The sequence below is a fragment of the Myxine glutinosa genome, chromosome 13 (genome assembly GCF_964187855.1).
Source record: "Myxine glutinosa chromosome 13, kmMyxGlut1.1, whole genome shotgun sequence".
In the NCBI taxonomy this organism is placed as follows: Eukaryota; Metazoa; Chordata; class Myxini; order Myxiniformes; family Myxinidae; genus Myxine; species Myxine glutinosa.
This window is the reverse complement of record NC_136273.1, coordinates 10,940,813-10,961,627: the sequence shown is the minus strand read 5'-3', so window position 1 is coordinate 10,961,627 and position 20,815 is coordinate 10,940,813. Positions and strand designations below refer to the sequence as shown.

At 44.3% G+C, this 20,815-nt stretch overlaps 2 protein-coding genes across 5 annotated transcripts in view; one reads left to right on the top strand and one right to left on the bottom strand.

Moving 5' to 3' along the window:
* LOC137438593 (uncharacterized) overlaps positions 1-20,815 on the bottom strand; it is a 159,120-nt gene that overhangs the window by 38,940 nt on the left and 99,365 nt on the right. The window lies entirely within an intron of this gene.
* Positions 1-20,815, top strand: part of GLE1 (GLE1 RNA export mediator) — a 70,974-nt gene that overhangs the window by 49,128 nt on the left and 1,031 nt on the right. For both annotated transcript variants that reach the window (XM_068133764.2, XM_068133765.2), the window contains 5 exons: positions 892-961; positions 5,684-5,826; positions 11,587-11,777; positions 13,150-13,276; positions 20,188-20,292. In XM_068133764.2, the coding sequence (XP_067989865.2) occupies positions 892-961; positions 5,684-5,826; positions 11,587-11,777; positions 13,150-13,276; positions 20,188-20,292 (636 nt within the window). The remainder of the gene's footprint in view (positions 1-891; positions 962-5,683; positions 5,827-11,586; positions 11,778-13,149; positions 13,277-20,187; positions 20,293-20,815) is intronic.

Below are 20,815 nucleotides of genomic sequence, written 5' to 3'. Positions count from 1 at the left end.
TTGGAATCTCCTGCGATGAAGCGGATTCTGAGGGCCTTTCTCTCTCACCGCAGGCAGGTAGGTGGTCTTTCTGTATTCTACCGACTCCTCTCCGGCCTTGCTCCCCCTGCTCTGTCTGTGCTCTGTCCCCCAGATATTCCTGCAGTACACACAAGATCTGCCAGCAACCCTCTTCTGATTAAACTACCAAAATCAAGACTCTGCTCACCTTTACTCTTTCATTCCTCTTTTTTTCCTGCCTCTGGAACAAACTCCCTCACTCTCTTCAATCCCTCTCCTCCCTCCAGGTCTTTAAAACAGCTGTTCACCACCATCTCTTATCTTCCCCCATCCAAAACCTTGATCCTTTCTACCCCCGTTATAACACCCCAAATCTGCCTCTTTAAATCCCCAACTTCTTTCCTGAAATTCCTAGAAGTGTTCATTTGCTTTATACCATGTACCCCTCCTTCCTCCCCCAGCCCCTCCCCCTTCCCCAGATCTACTGACGTCCCTGTTCTCTTCTGTTGTTGTGCTTGTGTACTTCCCTCTCTCCCCCTCTTGTCTCCTGCTCCCTTCATTGCATGTTTTATGTGTCTGTGCATCTTTTCATGTTCAATTTGTTAGCTCTTGCATGAGCCTTGATTCTATGTTAAAAAAAAACAAAAAAACAAACAAAAAAAAACAAAGGAAACTTGCCAAAAAAAAAGTATTTGATACGAGTTAATTGAACAGACTGATGTGGTCATGGTCGTTTCATCTACATGGTTCATTGCTCCTATCATATATGCATGTTAAATTAGGTAAATGATAGGTGTGGGGCAGATGTCTCAGTAGGATTTTTTGGGAGCATTGTGTAATGTTTTGTGTTGTAGCTAAACCATCAGTTGACTCATGAAACAATCATTACAGGTGAAGAAGATCAGGTCCGATATAAACCGGGCCGTGGCCATACCTATCAATCAAATTTCCTCCAACGCTGGTAAGATTCACACCGCATCCTCTACAGCACTCCTTTCCCTCCTATCACCCATCTTGAACCTCTTCGTCCTCTCTACTGAACATACGTATCTCTGACTCAGCAGGATGCTTTGGATTGCGCTCAACATGTAATGCTCATGATTTGAACACAACTGATGCCTTACAAACCCCCCCCCCCCCCCCCCCCGACCTATGCATTGGTCATCTTTTTCTGCTTATAGGATTTTTTTGCTCGTTCTGAATTCGGTTTTCTTTTATTTGTAATAATCTTTTTCATGAATAAATCAGCACATGCTAAGTGTAATTTATTGCCCATGACTGATGATGTCTCATTAAAAAGCTGTACTAGGTATTGATCTGCCATTGTATTGATAGTTGAAGGATACATTTCTTGATATATCTATACTATAAAATGAGCCGTGACTGTCTGTCTATTTGTCGTGTGATAACATTGGAACGGATTAACAGATTTCAAGTAATCCGGTGACGGTGGATTCAGGGAACTCCTGGGACGGAAGATTTGTGACGCAAAAAAAAATTAAATGGGAACATGGGCACACGTGGTGAAACTGTAAACGCCAACTTGCGACGCTGGTTATCCCTGCGCGGAGGGCAGGATCTCCCAGGAATCGTTTTTTTTTTTCTTGCTCCATAGATTAGCCATCACAGCTCGGCCGAAGAAACAAAGCCCTGTTTTTTTTTTTGGCATTTACACAAAAGCAGAGACAAGAGACCTCGGTTTGTTTTCCGCCATTGCCTGTGCCTAATACATATGTACAGCAGACAGTTGATCAAAAGAAAGAAGAGAGGGGGAGGGCGACAAATTATTTTTATTTTGATCTTCCTCTTAGTTTGTTGTATATTATTCACAATTCAGCATCTGAAAAGGCTCTGATTAATATCCGGGTCACAATCTCCTCGCTCCCTGAGTGTACAGCTAGGCCGGTATCCATACACCACCTCAATTTATTTTTCCCCATTAACAAAATCAGTTTTTTGGGGGGTTTTTGTTTTTTTTGCTATTGCACAAAGATTGGTATTCCCATCAGCGAAGCGACGGGTCTTATATTCTAGTTTTTATTAAATTAAGCAATTGCTGGATATCCTACTACTATTTTAATGGCCCCAATTATTCCCACCTTATGATAAATAATGAAATAATAAAAATAATAACTAGGTCAAAGAAGTTGTCATGCTATCACAAATCCCCACGCCTTCCACCTAAAGCAAAGTTGAGACATGGTAAAACGTTCCACAAGGTATAACCCAATATCAAATTTTGAGTTAAAAAAGATGTTCTGTTTTCATCCCTGTGACCCGAAGTCCCAACCCACGGTTGGGGCATGAACTGGGGGTCAAATCCAAAAACACATTACATATTTCATGCGCCCCCCAGTGTTCATTGCTTCTTCTTTTTTTATTTATGTATTTATTTTTGTATACTTTCGTCTAGGGCTAGGCTCATAAAAGAGCTAACACAAACAACATATAATAAAGGGAGCGGGAGAAAAGAAGCTAGGAGAGAGGGAAGCACAACAACAGTAGAGAATAGGGCCATCGGGAGATCTGTGGAAGAGAGAGGACTGGGGTGTGGGGTACACAGGATAAACAAGATGGACACTACAAGGACTTTCAGGAAAGAAAACGGAATTTGAAGGACGTGGATTTGGGGTGGATTAACGGGTAGAAAAGATCAAGGTTTTGGATGGGGGGAAGATAAGAGATGGTGGTGAACAGCTGTTTCAAAGACCTGGAGGGAGGAGTGGGATTGAAGAGCGTGTGGGAGTTTGTTCCAGAGGTGGGAAAAATGAGGAATGAAAGAGTGAAGGTGAGCAGAGAGTCTTGATTTTGGCAGTTTCACCATAAGAAGGTTGCTGGCAGATCTTGTGCATCCTGTAGGAATATTTGGGGGACAGCACAGACAGAGCAGGGGTTGCTAGGCCGGAGAGAAGTCTGTAGAAGACAAAGAGACCACCAACCTGCCTGCCGTGAGAGAATGAAAGGCCCTTAGAATCGGCTTCATCACGGGAGATTCCAATGATTCTGAAAGCTTTGGTTTCTACAGCGTGAAGCCGAGCTAGGTGTGAGGCAGGAGCACCGGCCCAGAGGGGAGAGCATTATTCCATTGTGCTGCGGATGAAAGCCTTGTATGTGGTGAGGAGCTCAGGTGTGCCAAGGAAGGACTTCGCACGACGGAGGATGCCCAGTCGGCGACTGGCTTTGGAGGCCGGCTTGGAAATGTTGTTTTCCCAGGACAGATCATGGCAGATGGTCAGACCCAAAAGCTTGAGTGACAGAACTTCTTTGAGAGGATTGTTGAGAAAGTAGATTGGAGGGTTTTCCAGACGGTTTTTTTCGGAGAGACAAAGTGAGAGTGTGAGATTTGTCAGTATTGAAAGAAATAAAGAAATGTTCCACTTGTTTGAACAGTTTGTGATTTTATCCAGGTCTGCGGAGAGTGAGGAGGCTGCAGACTGCCGATCTGAGGGTTGAGCTATGGAGTGGCAGAGAGTGGAGTCATCAGCAAAGAGATAGAGAGGATTTTCCAGAGAGTCGGAGAGATCATTGATGAAGATTAGAAAAAGCACAGGGACCAGAACACTGCCTTGGGGAACTCCAGCCTTGACAGGAAGAGATGAGAGGATTCCATTTGGAGCCACACGTTGACTATGGCAGGAGAGGAAGTCCGCGAGCCATGCATGGAGGTTTCCATGGATACCATAACAGAGTTTGGTGAGCAGGGCGGGATGCCAGACCGTATCGAAGGCACGTGATATGTCAAGGGAGATGGTTTTGATTTCCTGTTTGGCATTGAAGACCTCCATCCATTGTTGAGACAGCAGAAGCAGCATGTCCAGAGTAGAATGACCTGGTCTGAATCCAAATTGATGATCCGAGATCAAGCCATTGGAGAAAAGGAAGGATTTCATATCAGAAGCGATGATGGATTTCATGACCTTGCTGATGATTGGGATTCCATGACCTCTTGCATAGTTCTTTTTTTTTGTATTTGACCGTGCCTGAGGGACGGGGCCACAAATGACTCTGCTCTCGCACCTTCTTGCCCAGTTTGGTGAATTTCTGTCCAACCGTGTACCTTAGTACGAGATTGTGTGGCGGACAGGCAGAGGGAGCCGATTACAATATCCCCCTGCGTTTTTGGATTCACTAAATGATATCATCTTTCAACTTTGCTTTCGGTGGGAAGTGTGGGGATTTCCGAGGGCACCCCATCGACTTCGCTCCAGTTTTAAATGCTGAGCTGCAAGCATGGAAGCAGCACATGCCATCTTTAGCATGACCTAGCAGGGTTTGAATCAAGGACCTCCCAGAATCAGAGTGGATGCTCTAACCATTAGGTCATGGAGTCTGGTCAAGGTCTGTCAGAAAAAGCTTTTGGTCCAACCAGCTGCTGTTTAAAAAAAAAAACCAACAAAAAAACCCACCTTTAGAGGCCATTTTTCCCCGCAAGCGGGGGTTGGCCTTTTTCGGGGACCGTGGTTGTTGTTGTTTTTTGGTCCCCTTTTTGAAGCAATGTTTTACGGCCGGATGCCCTTCCTGCCGCCAACCCTTTTTGTCGCCTTTTACGACAAGCAGGGAATTGCCAGTGAACTGGTACTCAATTTGCCGACCTCGGAAGGATGACGGAATTTGAAGGACGTGGATTTGGGGTGGATTAACGGGTAGAAAAGATCAAGGTTTTGGATGGGGGAAGATAAGAGATGGTGGTGAACAGCTGTTTCAAAGACCTGGAGGGAGGAGTGGGATTGAAGAGCGTGTGGGAGTTTGTTCCAGAGGCGGGAAAAATGAGGAATGAAAGGGTGAAGGTGAGCAGAGAGTCTTGATTTTGGCAGTTTCACCATAAGAAGGTTGCTGGCAGATCTTGCTGGCAGATCCCCTGGTGTTAATTCAGCGATCAACTGGGATTCGAACCCAGGATCCTAGGATCCTAAGCTGGCACCCTAGCTGCTAGCCCAACACCAGGCAACACCACCTAGCCCAACACCAACACCTGCTGTTTAACCACCTTTAGAGGCCATTTTTCCCCGCAAAGCGGGGGTTGGCCTTTTTCGGGAACCGTGGTTGTTGTTGTTTTTCGGTCCCCTTTTTGAAGCAATGTTTTACGGCTGGATGCCCTTCCTGACGCCAACCCTTTTTGCCGCCTTTAACGACAAACAGGGAATTACCAGTGAACTGGTACTCAATTAGCCGACCTCGGAAGGATGACAGGCTGAGTCAACCCCCCTGGTGTTAATTCAGCGATTGACCGGGATTCGAACCCAGGATCCTAAGCCGGCACCCTAGCCGCTAACCCAACACCAGGGTTAACCCAACACCAGGGTAGCAACACCTGCTGTTTGAAGGAAGGAATTTGTAATTTGTTCAGGGTGTTGGCGATAATACACTTCCTCTTCATGAAAGGCACCGTGGGATCTTCAACATCATCCAGCTAATACTAGCCGACGGGTCCCCCAGATTAACGTCCATCTGAGGGACGGACAACAGACTACGTTGCAATGCCCTGCCTCCAAAGCACCAATGTGACAGTTTATAGTCTGGCCGGGAATCGAACTAAGACTAGACAGCTCAAAGGTAAGTGCACTTCCTCTGTATCATCCTGTCAGACACAGCAATTATTGGATCTTATTGGAATTAAATCTTACCTCTCCAAATGCCCATCATTTTTGTGAAGCCTCCCATTCCTAACCTCTCTACCTCTCAGGCTCCCATCTGCGTGACATACTCAGTCGGCTGCTGGCGCTTCTCTCTGGAAAAACCATTACATCTGGGGGCCACATGGTTTCAGTGTCATTGCATCCGCAGGGCCTGTCTTTTGCACAGATGAAACTTGCAGAGAAGTTTGTGGTATGGTGACTCTTGCTTTCTTTTCCTTTAACACTTTTTATGCCTCCGCCGACGAAGTCGCCGGAGGCATTATGTTTTCGGGTTGTCCATCCGGCTGTCTGAACGCCCGTCCGTCCGTCTGTCCATGATAGGTTTTCGTTACCGCGATAAATTGAGAATGGCTGAAGCAGTCTTAGTCAAGCTTAGTGCGGGTATGTTTAGCGAGGTAACGATTAAATGATTAGATTTTGGGGTGATGAGGTCAAAGGTCAGAGGTCATGTTAGGTAAAAATACTGTTACCGCGATAACTTGAGAATGGCTGAAGGAGTCTTAGTCAAACTTGGTGCGGGTATGTTTAGCGAGGTAATGATTAAATGATTAGATTTTGGGGTGATGAGGTCAAAGGTCAGAGGTCATGTTAGGTAAAAATACTGTTACCGCGATAACTTGAGAATGGCTGAAGGAGTCTTAGTCAAACTTAGTGCAGGTATGTTTAGCGAGGTACGATTAAATGATTAGATTTTGGGGTGATGAGGTCAAAGGTCAGAGGTCATGTTAGGTAAAAATACTGTTACCGCGATAACTTGAGAATGGCTGAAGGAGTCTTAGTCAAACTTGGTGCGGGTATGTTTAGCGAGGTAATGATTAAATGATTAGATTTTGGGGTGATGAGGTCAAAGGTCAGAGGTCATGTTAGGTAAAAATACTGTTACCGCGATAACTTGAGAATGGCTGAAGGAGTCTTAGTCAAACTTAGTGCAGGTATGTTTAGCGAGGTACGATTAAATGATTAGATTTTGGGGTGATGAGGTCAAAGGTCAGAGGTCATGTTAGGTAAAAATCCTGTTACCGCGATAAATTGAGAATGGCTGAAGGAGTCTTAGTCAAACTTAGTGCAGGTATGTTTAGCGAGGTACGATTAAATGATTAGATTTTGGGGTGATGAGGTCAAAGGTCAGAGGTCATGTTAGGTAAAAATCCTGTTACCGCGATAAATTGAGAATGGCTGAAGGAGTCTTAGTCAAACTTAGTGCGGGTATGTTTAGCGAGGTACGATTAAATGATTAGATTTTGGGGTGATGAGGTCAAAGGTCAGAGGTCATGTTAGGTAAAAATCCTGTTACTGCGATAAATTGAGAATGGCTGAAGGAGTCTTAGTCAAACTTAGTGCGGGTATGTTTAGCGAGGTACGATTAAATGATTAGATTTTGGGGTGATGAGGTCAAAGGTCAGAGGTCATGTTAGGTAAAAATCCTGTTACTGCGATAAATTGAGAATGGCTGAAGGAGTCTTAGTCAAACTTAGTGCGGGTATGTTTAGCGAGGTACGATTAAATGATTAGATTTTGGGGTGATGAGGTCAAAGGTCAGAGGTCATGTTAGGTAAAAATCCTGTTACTGTGATAAATTGAGAATGGCTGAAGGAGTCTTAGTCAAACTTAGTGCGGGTATGTTTAGCGAGGTACGATTAAATGATTAGATTTTGGGGTGATGAGGTCAAAGGTCAGAGGTCATGTTAGGTAAAAATCCTGTTACTGTGATAAATTGAGAATGGCTGAAGGAGTCTTAGTCAAACTTAGTGCGGGTATGTTTAGCGAGGTAACGATTAAATGATTAGATTTTGGGGTGATGAGGTCAAAGGTCAGAGGTCATGTTAGGTAAAAATCCTGTTACTACGATAACTTGAGAATGGCTGAAGGAGTCTTAGTCAAACTTAGTGCGGGTATGTTTAGCGAGGTAATGATTAAATGATTAGATTTTGGGGTGATGAGGTCAAAGGTCAGCGGTCATGTTAGGTAAAAATCCTGTTACTGCGATAAATTGAGAATGGCTGAAGGAGTCTTAGTCAAACTTAGTGCGGGTATGTTTAGCGAGGTAACGATTAAATGATTAGATTTTGGGGTGATGAGGTCAAAGGTCAGCGGTCATGTTAGGTAAAAATCCTGTTACTACGATAACTTGAGAATGGCTGAAGGAGTCTTAGTCAAACTTAGTGCGGGTATGTTTAGCGAGGTAATGATTAAATGATTAGATTTTGGGGTGATGAGGTCAAAGGTCAGCGGTCATGTTAGGTAAAAATCCTGTTACTGCGATAAATTGAGAATTGCTGAAGGAGTCTTAGTCAAACTCGGTGCAGGTATGTTTAGCGAGGTAACGATTAAATGATTAGATTTTGGGGTGATGAGGTCAAAGGTCATGTTAGGTAAAAATCCTGTTACTACGATAACTTGAGAATGGCTGAAGGAGTCTTAGTCAAACTTAGTGCAGGTATGTTTAGCGAGGTAACGATTAAATGATTAGATTTTGGGGTGATGAGGTCAAAGGTCAGAGGTCATGTTAGGTAAAAATCCTGTTACTGCGATAAATTGAGAATGGCTGAAGGAGTCTGAGTCAAACTTGGTGCAGGTATGTATAGTGAGGTCACAATGAAATGATTCGATTTTGGGGTGACAAGGTCAGAGGTCATGTTAGGTAAAAATCCTGTTACTGTGATAAATTGAGAATGGATGAAGGAGTCTGAGTCAAACTTGGTGCAGGTATGTATAGTGAGGTAACGATGAAATGATTCGATTTTGGGGTGACAAGGTCAGAGGTCATGTTAGGTAAAAATCCTGTTACTGCGATAACTTGTGAACCAGTGATGGGATTCTGACCAAAGTAGATACAAGTATGTATTGTGATGTAAAGATGAACTTACTTGATTTTGAGGTCAAAGGTCAAAGTGTAATAGGTTTATGGTTTATAACTTGAGATTGGCTGAAGGGATCTAATTCAACCTTGGAACAGGTGTATATAATGATGTAAAGATAGGCTGAGGTAATGTTAAGTAAAAAGTATGTTCCCACAACCACCTGTGAACAAGTGATAGGATTTTGAACAAACTTGGTACAGGTATATATGATGTAAACATGAACTGATTAAATTTGGGGTCAAGAAGTCAAAGGTCAGAAGTCATATCAGGTAAAAATATGATAACTTGACAACAGCTGAAGGGATTTAAATCAAACTTGGTACAAGTATGTATAGTGATGTAATAATGTGGGCAGAGGCATATCGGTCGATTATGCCACTGGTGTTAAGTTTGTGTGCTCTCTATTTTGTACCACCTCTCCTCTGGTTTAGCTCCATCTGCTTTCTTAGCCCCCTGTCCCTCCCCAACTCCTCCAGGACATGCATATTCTTCCAGTAAACCATCTCCTTGTTAAACCTCAAAAATCCAGGCTTTCCACACATCTCCAACTCTTTTGTTTCTCTTTTCTCCCGTTTGTGGTCTGCCTTCCAGACACAGTTCAATCACACACTTCCCTTCAGGACTTCAAGTAAACGGTGCACCACGTTTCATGTCACCCCACACCTACCTGCAATCCTTCCTATTAGCCTTACGTAACCCAACCCTCTTACTCACCGCCTCCATCCCTACCTGCAATCCTTCCTATTAGCCCTACCTCACCCAACTCTCGAACTCACCGCCTCCATCCCTACCTGCAATCCTTCCTATTAGTCCTAGCTCACCCAACTCTCTAACTCACCACCTCCATCCCTACCTGCAATCCTTCCTATTAGTCCTACGTAACCCAACCCTCTTACTCATCTCTCCCACCCCTACCTGCAATCCTTCCTATTAGCCCTACCTCACCCAACTCTCTTACTCACCGCCTCCATCCCTACCTGCAATCCTTCCTCTTAGCCAAACGTAATCCAACCCTCTTACTCATCTCTCCCACCCTTACCTGCAATCCTTCCTATTAGCCCTACCTCAACCAACTCTCTTACTCACCGCCTCCATCCCTACCTGCAATCCTTCCTCTTAGCCAAACGTAATCCAACCCTCTTACTCATCTCTCCCACCCTTACCTGCAATCCTTCCTATTAGCCCTACCTCAACCAACTCTCTTACTCACCGCCTCCATCCCTACCTGCAATCCTTCCTCTTCGCCATACGTAACCCAACCCTCTTACTCATCTCTCCCACCCTTACCTGCAATCCTTCCTATTAGCCCTACCTCACCCAACTCTCTTACTCACCGCCTCCATCCCTACCTGCAATCCTTCCTATTAGCCCTACCTCGCCCAACTCTCTTACTCACCGCCTCCATCCCTACCTGCAATCCTTCCTCTTAGCCATACCTTCCCACTTGCAGGTTACTGTATTTCCTTCACTCCTCTCTTTCCTCTTTTTCTCTTCCTTCATTCCCTTATTTGTCAAACTGTTGTCTCATTTATCATTCTCAGTTCGGTACTTTTTTTTGCCCGATGTCACCACATTCTTCCACGAGCCTAGATTTGAGTACGAAAACAAACCAACTCGTTTTACTAGGTATTGGCTTCACCACCATACAATATAGAAAAGTGAACAAGAACGGCACTCGGTAGAGAGCATACCTTCACCTGGTTGGCCATATCACTCAATGGTGAAGAATCTAATTTGCTTTTTATTTGAATATTTATTTAAAATTATATTTTAATTATATTTTTATATTTTATAAAATATATTTTATAAAATATTATATTTTATAAAATATTTTATAAAATAGAATAATATTTTATTTGAATATATGAATCTGAATCTAATTTGTGAAATCTCTAATTTCACCCCAAATCCACTTTTTTGAAATACCAACTTCTTTCCTGGAAGTCCTTGGTGTCCTTGTGTTTATACTTCCCCCACCCACCCCCCTTCCCACGCCGCCTCCCCCCAAGCCCTCTCCCTCTCCCTCCCACCTCCCCTCAAATGTTGTGTTTATGTGCTTCCCCTTCTCTCCCCATATTGTCTACCGCTCCCCTTTTTATATACTTTGTTTGTTTGCCTGTTTGATTTGTTTGTGTGATAAATGTTAGCTCTTTCACGAGCCTCGATTATGTATACGAAAAAAAAAAAATCACTTAAAAAATTCTACTAGCTGGATCCGAATCTTCACCAAAATCGAATCTATTCTTCCTTGTCACACACACAACCTGTCCAACAAGTTTCGTCCAAATCCATCCATAACTTTTTCATCCATAACTTTTTGAATTGACTGCTATGTATCGTTTTTGGCCCGATCTCCCAATGGTGAATAATCACTTTAAAAATTAAATAATTCTCATATCCGAATCCATATTCAGATCTTCACCAAAATCGAATCAAATCGTCCTTGTCAGACACCCAACCGGTCCACCAAGTTTCTTCCAAATCCGTCCACAACTTTTTGAGATATCCTGCTATGTATCGTTTTTGGCCCAATCTCCCAATGGTGAAGAATCACTTTAAAAATTTTAATAGCCGGATCAGAATCTGGATCTTCACCAAAATCTAATCATTTCGTCAGTGTCACATACGCTACCTCTCTGCCAAATTTCGTCCGAATCCGTCCAACGTTTTGAGATATTTTGTTCACAAACGGACAAACAAACAGACAGACAGACAGGGGTGAAAACATAACCTCCATCCACCTTTGGTGGCGGAGGTAACAAATGCACCCCAATGCACAATACCAATGAAACCATGCTGCAAGTTGCTACACCTTTGGGCTCAACCTGTGATCCGTATGCATGCTTACAAGTCTATGCTTCAACAGTGTATATTTGTATTTTTCTTCTTTTTTCCCCCCTCTATCCATAATTTTGCCCCCTCACCCCCTTCCCTTTCTCTGCCCCTTACCCAGTGGAAGCCTAACACAACTCTAATCAAATTACAGGGATGAACTTAAGTTATAGTTGTGTTTTTTTCCAGTATTCTACTTGACATTAATGCCTTGCTCTCCAACACTGCATCCATTTGTGATTTGTCATGCATGCCAGTGTCAAGGTGAAGAAGAGGTTGCTTCCCACCATGAGGCAGCCTTCCCATTGGCTGCTGTTGCATGTGGCGTATGGGAAGAGTATCCAACGTTTGGGCAACTCTTATTGGCTGCCCTTAACCGTCGGTGCCCTTATGTCGTACCACGCCATCTAGCTCGCTTATCAACTCAGTCTCAGGATGATTACTTCAGGTTAGTAGGCCAGGCAGGAAGCATTAAATTCTAGTTTACATTTGTCTTGAATTGGTAAGCAGAAAACAATACTGTTACGTTTGTGGGGGTAGAGATGAAATACCTAAGTGAAGTCAGGATTGTGTAAATTGGCATGGACCGTGTGACGTGAAGAAGAAGAATCCGCATGTAATAAGTAGGGAATCTGTCGAGCATAAGATCGTATATGTGTCTCCATATGAGGGGGTGGAGCTATGCTAATTAGGTAGGGCTTAAGGATAATCCCCAGTGTGTAATTGCCCCTGTGATTTTTTTCCTTCTGTTTTATTTCATCAAAACTCGGCCAGCCAAGCAATCGGCCATGTTACAACAACGACCATTAAACCAACATTGCTGACAGTACACGCACATTCCATCAGGCAAGTAAACCCCGCCCCATGACCGCCGACTTCATCCGAACATTCCCGAACGGCGGCTAGACTCCGCCCCTGATGACCCATTGTGGAGAAACCATGCCCTGAACTTCGTAACTGGTTAAGGAGCCATGGGATGATGTAATGGGACGTTAGGATTGGTCGGGGAGTGACATCAGCGAGGAACAAAGGTAGGGTGCACACTTTCCCCCCCTCCCCTTTCCCCACCACTCCCCTCACTCTCTCTCTGTTCTGGGCTGCGTGGCAAGCGGGCGCATTTTTGCCTCTCTCTTGAACTGGCTTTGTGACAGCTGCGCTTCGTGTCGTGTGCGCCTGAGAGAAACATCGGAGCTGTGGGGGAGTTTTTGTGGACAACTCCCATCGTAAGGAAGAGCAATAATGCGACGGTTCGGGGAGCTCATAGCGCTTTCGACCGAGAGGAGAGCGAAAGAGGACCGTCTGCACAAGTTGCCTCACGTTAGTGGCGTCATGGGGAGCGACTCCATGCCATCTTGTGCGTTTCCTACGCGGTGGTTTGAGGCGACCCCACCAAGCGCTCGTCGAGACCAGAGTTAAGTGCTGGCCGGCAGAAACATTTTATTTTTACTTTTGTTTTCCCCTTGTTTGTATATGAGTCTGAGTGGAGGAGCCTCAATAGAGGAATTAGTTTGACTTTACCTTTCATTTTTTAGCCTTGCATTATTTTCATTAAACTCATTATTTGTTGCATTTTACTTCCTTGTTGTGTCTGTTTACTTGTTTGTGGGTTTGAGTCGTTAAACCGCGTGGCGGCCCATCTGATTAGATAGACTTCGGGCCTTTCCTGCGCTCGCGAAAAGATAATTCCGCCAAGTTTCGAAATACGCCTCAGAGGTTGTGAAAGCAACGTTCGGCTGTCTGTCCAAGGCTGGTCTTCATCGGTTATGGACTTGACAATATGCTAATGCTAACCAAGCTTTTTTTCATTTTTGCAAATGCAGGATCTTGGGATACAAGTATTCTGACGATGTTCTGGAAAAGCAAGATAATTTCCTGAAACGCATGTCTGGCATGATGCGGTTATATGCAGCCATCTTGGTTGCTCGGCCACCGACACATCTGCATAAGGTATCAGTTCCTTCTATGCTGTATCATTGTACACCGCTCCTTTCCTATGCCATCTCCAGGCGCTACATAACGTCATTTCCGGGCACCTTAGGTGGCTTGGCAATGACGCATGCTGAAAGGTAGTACTCAGTTTTCACTTTGGTTGTTTTCTTTTCTTGTTTTCTTGTTTGTCCGGGTGATATCTCAGCCATCCTTTGAGCGAGGAAGCTGAAATTTCGGCACAATAGTGAGCAAGTACTTTGTCAAAAACAGTATTTTTTGGGGGGATTAATCAATGAATTGATTAGCTGTTTAATTATTAGTGATTAATTAAGTGCTTATACATTTCCTTTCTCTACTGGGCATTATCTCGGGCACCTTTTGAATTTGGAAGCTGATATTTGGACATGCTAATGACCAAGTGATTTGGCTGAAAAGATTATTTTTGCTTTATTGATGAATCAATTAATCGATTAATTATTTAATTATTCAATGAATGACTTAATTAATAATTATTTTTTAAGTTACAGATTCGGATGAAATGGTGGTGGTTTATGTATTCCATTAGCCAATTGATTAACGATTTAATTTTTTATGATTATTATTTATTTATTTTCATTATTAATCATTTATTTTCTTTCTCATCTGGGCAATATCTCAGGAACCTTTTGAGCTAGGAAGCTAATATTTGGACATGACAGTGATCAAGTGATGTGGCTATAAAGGATATTTTTGATTTATTGATTAAGCATTTAATCAATTATTTATTGATTAATCAATTAATTATTTTAAAAATATATTGATGACTTATTTAATTAAATTTCTAAAAGATACAGCTTCGGATGAAGCACTAGTGGTTTAGTTATGCCATTAGCCAATTGATTAAGAAAATATCTTATGATAATCTTTTGTTGATTTTAATTATGCAATTAATCAATCAATTATCGTACACCTCTCCCTCCCAATGCAGCCTCTATGATCTGCACGTCGGTATCACCGGGCGCCAATAGGCGCCCAGGAGGATATTTATGTATTTGCCATGGGGGCGGTGTAATTTGAATGTGTCGGTACTTGTTTTTCACTTCCTTTATTATTTATTACTTACCTGTGCCAGTTATCCAACCATGACATTCTTGGCAATTATACAAATGGCCGGTCATATTAAATTTGTCATGTAAGGTAGAAATCTTGATTTTTTTAAATATAAAAAAAAATTTTTTAACTAACGGTCTCATTGTTGTCAGGTTTAAATGACACATGCAATAATATACACTACCGGTCACAAGTTTTAGAACACCTCAATTTTTCCAGTTTTTTTTGAAATTTACGCAGTTTAATTTCCAGTGAATAACCTGAAATGGTACAAAGGTAAGCAGTAAACTGCTCGAGGTTAAAAAAAAAAGTTTAGGTTAGCAAAACCGGGAAAAAATGTAAATTGCACAGTTATATTGTAAAAAAAAAAAAAAAGGCCGTCTTCAGGGAACAAGTAATGGGTCAACAATTTACAGCTGTTCTGCAGCAATGTAAGTCAATTAAGCCTTGAAAGTTGATGCAAACAATTCCTACAGGTGTCCCAACCTCTGCTGATTACTTGATTACAAACCCCCTGTCTGTTCGAAAGCAGAATTGGAACAGACTGTTATTACACCCTCTGAAGCATTATTGGGACAATATTGCACTGCAGGAAGTAGTATATTGGAAACTGGAGGAAACTCTGAGAGGAAGCGGTCTGGCAGACCCAAAGCCACAACAGAATCAGAAGACAAGTTTCTGAGAATCAACAGCTTGCGTGATAGGCAGCTCACAGGACAACAGCTTCAAGCACAGCTTAACACTGGTTGAAGTAAGCAAGTCTCAGTTTCAACTGTGAAGAGAAGACTTCGAGCTGCAGGTTTGACAGGTCGAGTGGCAGTAAGAAAGCCATTGCTAAGATGGCAAAATAAGAAAAGGTGGCTTGCCTGGGCCACGAAGCACCGCCAGTGGACTACAGAAGACTAGAAGAAGGTCTTATGGACCGATAAATCAAAATGAAATCTTTGGTTCATCACGCAGGGTTTTTGTACGCCGTCGAGTAGGCGAAAGGATGGTTCCTCAGTGTGTGACACCAACTGTCAAACATGGAGGAGGAGGCGTGATGGTCTGGGGCTCTTTTGCTGGATCCAGAGTCGGCGACTTGCACAGAGTGATTGGCACCCTGAACCAAAAGGGCTACCACAGCATTTTGCAGCGCCATGCAATACCCTCTGGTATACGCCTAGTTGGTCAGGGGTTCATCCTACAGCAACATAATGACCCTAAACACACCTCCAGGCTATGTCAAACCTACCTTCGAGGAAAAGCACAAGACTTAGCCAATTGATTAAGAAAATATCTTATGATAATCTTTTGTTGATTTTAATTATGCAATTAATCAATCAATTATCGTACACCTCTCCCCCCCAATGCAGCCTCTATGATCTGCACGTCGGTATTGGGGGGGAGGCCATCTCCTTCTTTCCAAGCTGGCCTCCAAAGCCAGTCGCCGACTGGGCATCCTCCGTCGTGCGAAGTCCTTCCTAGGCACACCTGAGCTCCTCACCACATACAAGGCTTTCATCCGCAGCTCAATGGAATACTGTTCTCCCCTATGGGCTGGTGCTCCTGCCTCACCTTGCTCGGCTTCACGCTGTTGAATCCAAAGCTTTCAGAATCATTGGAATCTCCCGCGATGAAGCTAACTCCAAGGGCCTTTCACTCACTGACCGCAGGCAGGTAGGTGGTCTTTCTGTCTTCTACCGACTCCTCTCCGGCCTTGCTCCCCCAGCTCTCTCTCTCTGTGCTCTGTCCCCCAAATATTCCTACAGGTCGCACAAGATCTGCCAGCCACCCTCTGATGGTTAAACTGCCGAAATCTCAGCTCTCTGCTCACCTTCACTCTTTCATTCCTCTTTTCTCCCGCCTCTGGAACAAACTCCCACACTCACTTCAATCACACTCCTCCCTCCAGGTCTTTAAAACAGCTGTTCACCACCATCTCTTATCTTCCCCCATCCAAAACCTTGATCTTTTCTACCCCCACAAATTCACCCCAGATATCCACCTTGTTTGAAATTCCAACTTCTTTCCTGGAAGTCCTGGCAGTGTCCATATGTTTTATACCTCTGCCACCCCCCCCCCCCCCCTTCCCATGCCTCCCCCCCAAAGCCCTCTCCCTCCCACAGTTCTCTCGATGTCTCTATGTCTCTCGGTCCCTGCTCTCAAATGTTGTGTTTGTGTCCTTCCCCCTCTCTCCCCATCTTTTCTACCGCTCCCGATGTTATTTGTTTTGTGTGTCTGTTTGTCTTTCTGTGTGATTAATGTTCGCTCTTTCACGAGCCTCGATCTTGTATACAAAAAATAAAAACAATAAAAAATCTCTTCCTGGTTACTCCCTCCTCCGGTATGATAGACCTGAGCCTCGGCCTGGTGGTGGGGTGGCTATCTTTATCAAAAACTCTCTTCCTCACTCTCCTTGCACTGCCCTCTCTCCTCCTCACCCACAGGAGTACCTCTGGCTACGGCTTCCTCTCCGCTCCCACCTTTTGTTCATATGTGTTCTGTACCGTCCCCCAAACAGTGATGACTCCATCTACATTTCACTGTCTGACAACATGGACCAACTTCTATCCACTCATCCCAACTCTCTCTTCCTCATATGTGGTGACTTCAACTGTCATCATGCCACCTGGTTGGGTGTGGGTTCCTCTCACCAGTCATGGCACCTCAGCAAAGGACTTCTGTGACTCACTGGGATTGACACAATCTGTCAATTTCCCGACCCGGATCTCAGCCAATGGAGTATCTTCTCTTCTAGACTTGGTTATGACAAACTTCCCTGCTAATGTCTGCTGCTCTTCTTCTGCTCCAATCGGTTCTTCTGATCATGTGCTTGTCAAAGTGGACATCTCTCTGGCCATTCTCAGAGAGCCTCCTCAGCGTCGACGAGTCTGGCATTTCACTCAGGCCGACTGGGACGGCCTTCAAGCAGCCATCAATCGTCTGGATTGGTCTCCCATCTCCACTGCCTCTGACATCAATTCTTCCTGGGAATTCTTCCAAAGCAAACTGCTCTCTCTCATGCACAGATTTATCCCATCTCGCCTTCAGTTGTCTTACCCTTCCTCCCGTCCATGGTACACTGAATCTTGTGGTGAGGCAGTTGTCCTGAAACAACTTGCCTTTGCCTCTTGGAAGGCTAATCCAACTGAAGGCAATCTCAGTTCCTTCCACCAAGCTCGGAACAAGTGTGTGTCTACCCTCAGGAGTGCCAGGAAGCACTATCTCTCCTCACTCAAGAATGAACTCTCAAACCTGTCTCCTTCCTCCAAATCCTGGTGGCGTCTGGTCAAATCCGTTTCTGGTGTTTGTTCCCCCTCCATCCCCTCCCTTACCTCAAATGGCTACACAGTTGACATCGCACGTGACAAAGCCGAATGCCTCAACTCGGTGTTTGCCTCAAAATCCTTAGTCCCAAACCCATCTCTCTCTGTTCCCACCTTTCCCAGTCGAACCCAACTGCTCCTGGACTCTGTGTCCTTCTCTCCTGACAAGGTGGAGGAGTTTTTGTCAAACCTCGACTCTGATTCTGCAACTGGACCAAACGGCATCAGCCCATGGGTCCTAAAATCCTGCTGTGCCGCTCTATCTCACCCTCTCTCTGTTCTTTTCACCCTATCTTTTGCTCAAGGTCATCTGCCAGCATCCTGGCAATCAGCAAACATTACCGCTTTACACAAAAAAGGTGCAAAAACAGATCCTTGCAACTACAGACCAATCAGCCTGCTCCCAATTATCAGCAAAGTCATGGAATCCATCATTGCTTCGGATATGAAATCTTTCCTCTTCTCCAATGGCTTGATCTCTGATGATCAATTTGGTTTCAGACCAGGTCACTCTACTCTGGACATGCTGCTTCTGCTGTCTCAACAATGGATGGAGGTCCTCAATGCCAAACAGGAAATCAGAGCGGTCTCCCTTGACATATCACGTGCCTTCGATACGGTCTGGCACCCAGCTCTGCTCACCAAACTCTCCTCCTATGGTATCCATGGAAATCTCCATGCATGGCTTGCGGACTTCCTCTCTGGTCGTAGTCAACGTGTGGCCCTGAATGGATTTCTCTCATCTCCCCTTCCTGTTCAGGCTGGAGTTCCCCAAGGCAATGTGCTGGGCCCTGTGCTTTTTCTGGTCTTTATCAATGATCTCTCCGACTCTCTGTAAAAATCTCTCTTTCTCTTTGCTGATGACTCCACTCTCTGCCGCTCCATGCCTCTTCCCTCAGATCGGCAGTCTGCAGCCTCCTCACTCTCTGAAGACCTGGACAAAATCACAGACTGGTCAAACAAGTGGAACATGTCTTTCAATCCTGACAAATCTCACACTCTTACTATGTCTCTCCGAAAAGATCGACTGGACAACCCTCCCATCTACTTTCTCAACAATCCTCTCCAAGAAGTTCTGTCGCTCAAGCTTTTGGGTCTCACTATCTGCCATCATCTTTCTTGGGAAAACCACATTTCCAAGCTGGCCTCCAAAGCCAGTCGCCGACTGGGCATCCTCCGTCGTGTGAAGTCCTTCCTAGGCACACCTGAGCTCCTCACCACATACAAGGCTTTCATCCGCAGCTCAATGGAATACTGTTCTCCCCTATGGGCTGGTGCTCCTGCCTCACACCTGGCTCGGCTTCACGCTGTTGAATCCAAAGCTTTCAGAATCATTGGAATCTCCCGCGATGAAGCTATCTCTGAGGGCCTTTCACTCACTCACCGCAGGCAGGTAGGTGGTCTTTCTGTCTTCTACCGACTCCTCTCCGGCCTTGCTCCCCCAGCTCTCTCTGTGCTCTGTCCCCCAAATATTCCTACAGGTCGCACAAGATCTGCCAGCAACCCTCTGATGGTTAAACTGCCGAAATCTCGGCTCTCTGCTCACCTTCACTCTTTCATTCCTCTTTTCTCCCGCCTCTGGAACAAACTCCCACACTCACTTCAATCACACTCCTCCCTCCAGGTCTTTAAAACAGCTGTTCACCACAATCTCTTATCTTCCCCCATCCAAAACCTTGATCTTTTCTACCCCCGCTAATTCACCCCAGATCCACCTTGTTTGAAATTCCAACTTCTTTCCTGGAAGTCCTGGCAGTGTCCATATGTTTTATACCTCTCCCACCCCCCCCCCCCCCCCCTTCCCATGCCTCTCCCCCAAAGCCCTCTCCCTCCCACAGTTCTCTCGATGTGTCCATGTCTCTCGGTCCCTGCTCTCAAATGTTGTGTTTGTGTCCTTCCCCCTCTCTCCCCATCTTGTCTACCGCTCCCGATGTTATTTGTTTTATGTGTCTGTTTGTCTTTCTGTGTGATTAATGTTCGCTCTTTCACGAGCCTCGATCTTGTATACAAAAAAAAAACAAAAAAAAAACAAAAAACGGTAGGCTTCAAATCATGGAATGGCCAGCACAGTCTCCAGACTTAAACCCCATCGAGCTGGTTTGGGATGAACTGGACAGAAGGGTGAAAGCAAAGCAACCTACAAGTGCAACACATTCGTGGGAACTTCTGCAACAGTGTTGGGAGGAACTTCCCAAACAATATTTGATTTCCATTGTAGAAAGAATGCCACGAGTGTGTTCGGCGGTTATATCTGCAAAAGGTGTGCTACTTTGCTGAGTCTAAATTTAAATTGCATTTTGTTAAACAAAATGATTCTATGATTTCCTTTTCATCTCCAATTGTGTATTTGTTCTATGCTTAATTTCAGAGTACATCGAGATATTAAGCTGTGTAAATTTCAATAAAAACTGGAAAAATTGAGGTGTCCTAAAACTTTTGACCAGTAGTGTATTCCATCTGTGGTAAAATTACGTTCTTGTTGCGAATAATATTTGCTTGGATTACTGTGAACCCGAACTTGTGTATGTGCAGACTTCACAACATGGTTTCTGCTTTGGTTGGCGATGGCTCAGTCAGACCTTGAACCTTGAACCAGTGCCTGAACTCACGCCCACGCTGATCTTTGACTTCCTGGAGGTTTGATACATTGGATTTCAATATGGAAAACATTGAAGTTTTAAAATCGTTAATCCCTCGTTGGCCTGCGGTATATAATTCCTGATTATTGTTAACTTGGTGTTTTTGATGACTGAAGGTGATGACTGACCCATGCTTTTAAGATTCTTCGCAGATGGTGTCAAATCCTTACCCCATCATTTGGACAAATTTGACCATGTGGAGAGGAGTAATACATTCATAAATAGTTGGTTTAATAAACTTCTGTGTTCGTTTTGATTTTTGAGAAGAAAGAGTCAGTCAATGTGTGCGCGTGTGCGTGCGCTTTTAAGTTACTCCCAAGCAGCGCCTTTTCCGGTCGTTGCATCAGCAGGTAAACTGCCTTCACAATTAAACTTTTCATAAACCATTTTTGCTGCAAAAAAGGAGAGATCTGCTGAATGGTGGAAGTCTGATGTATGTTATGTTTGAAATTATGGGTCCTGGTCTTTCTGTTGAAGACTTGTTTTTATTCCAACAGGTGCTTTGTTTCCTTTTTTGTTTT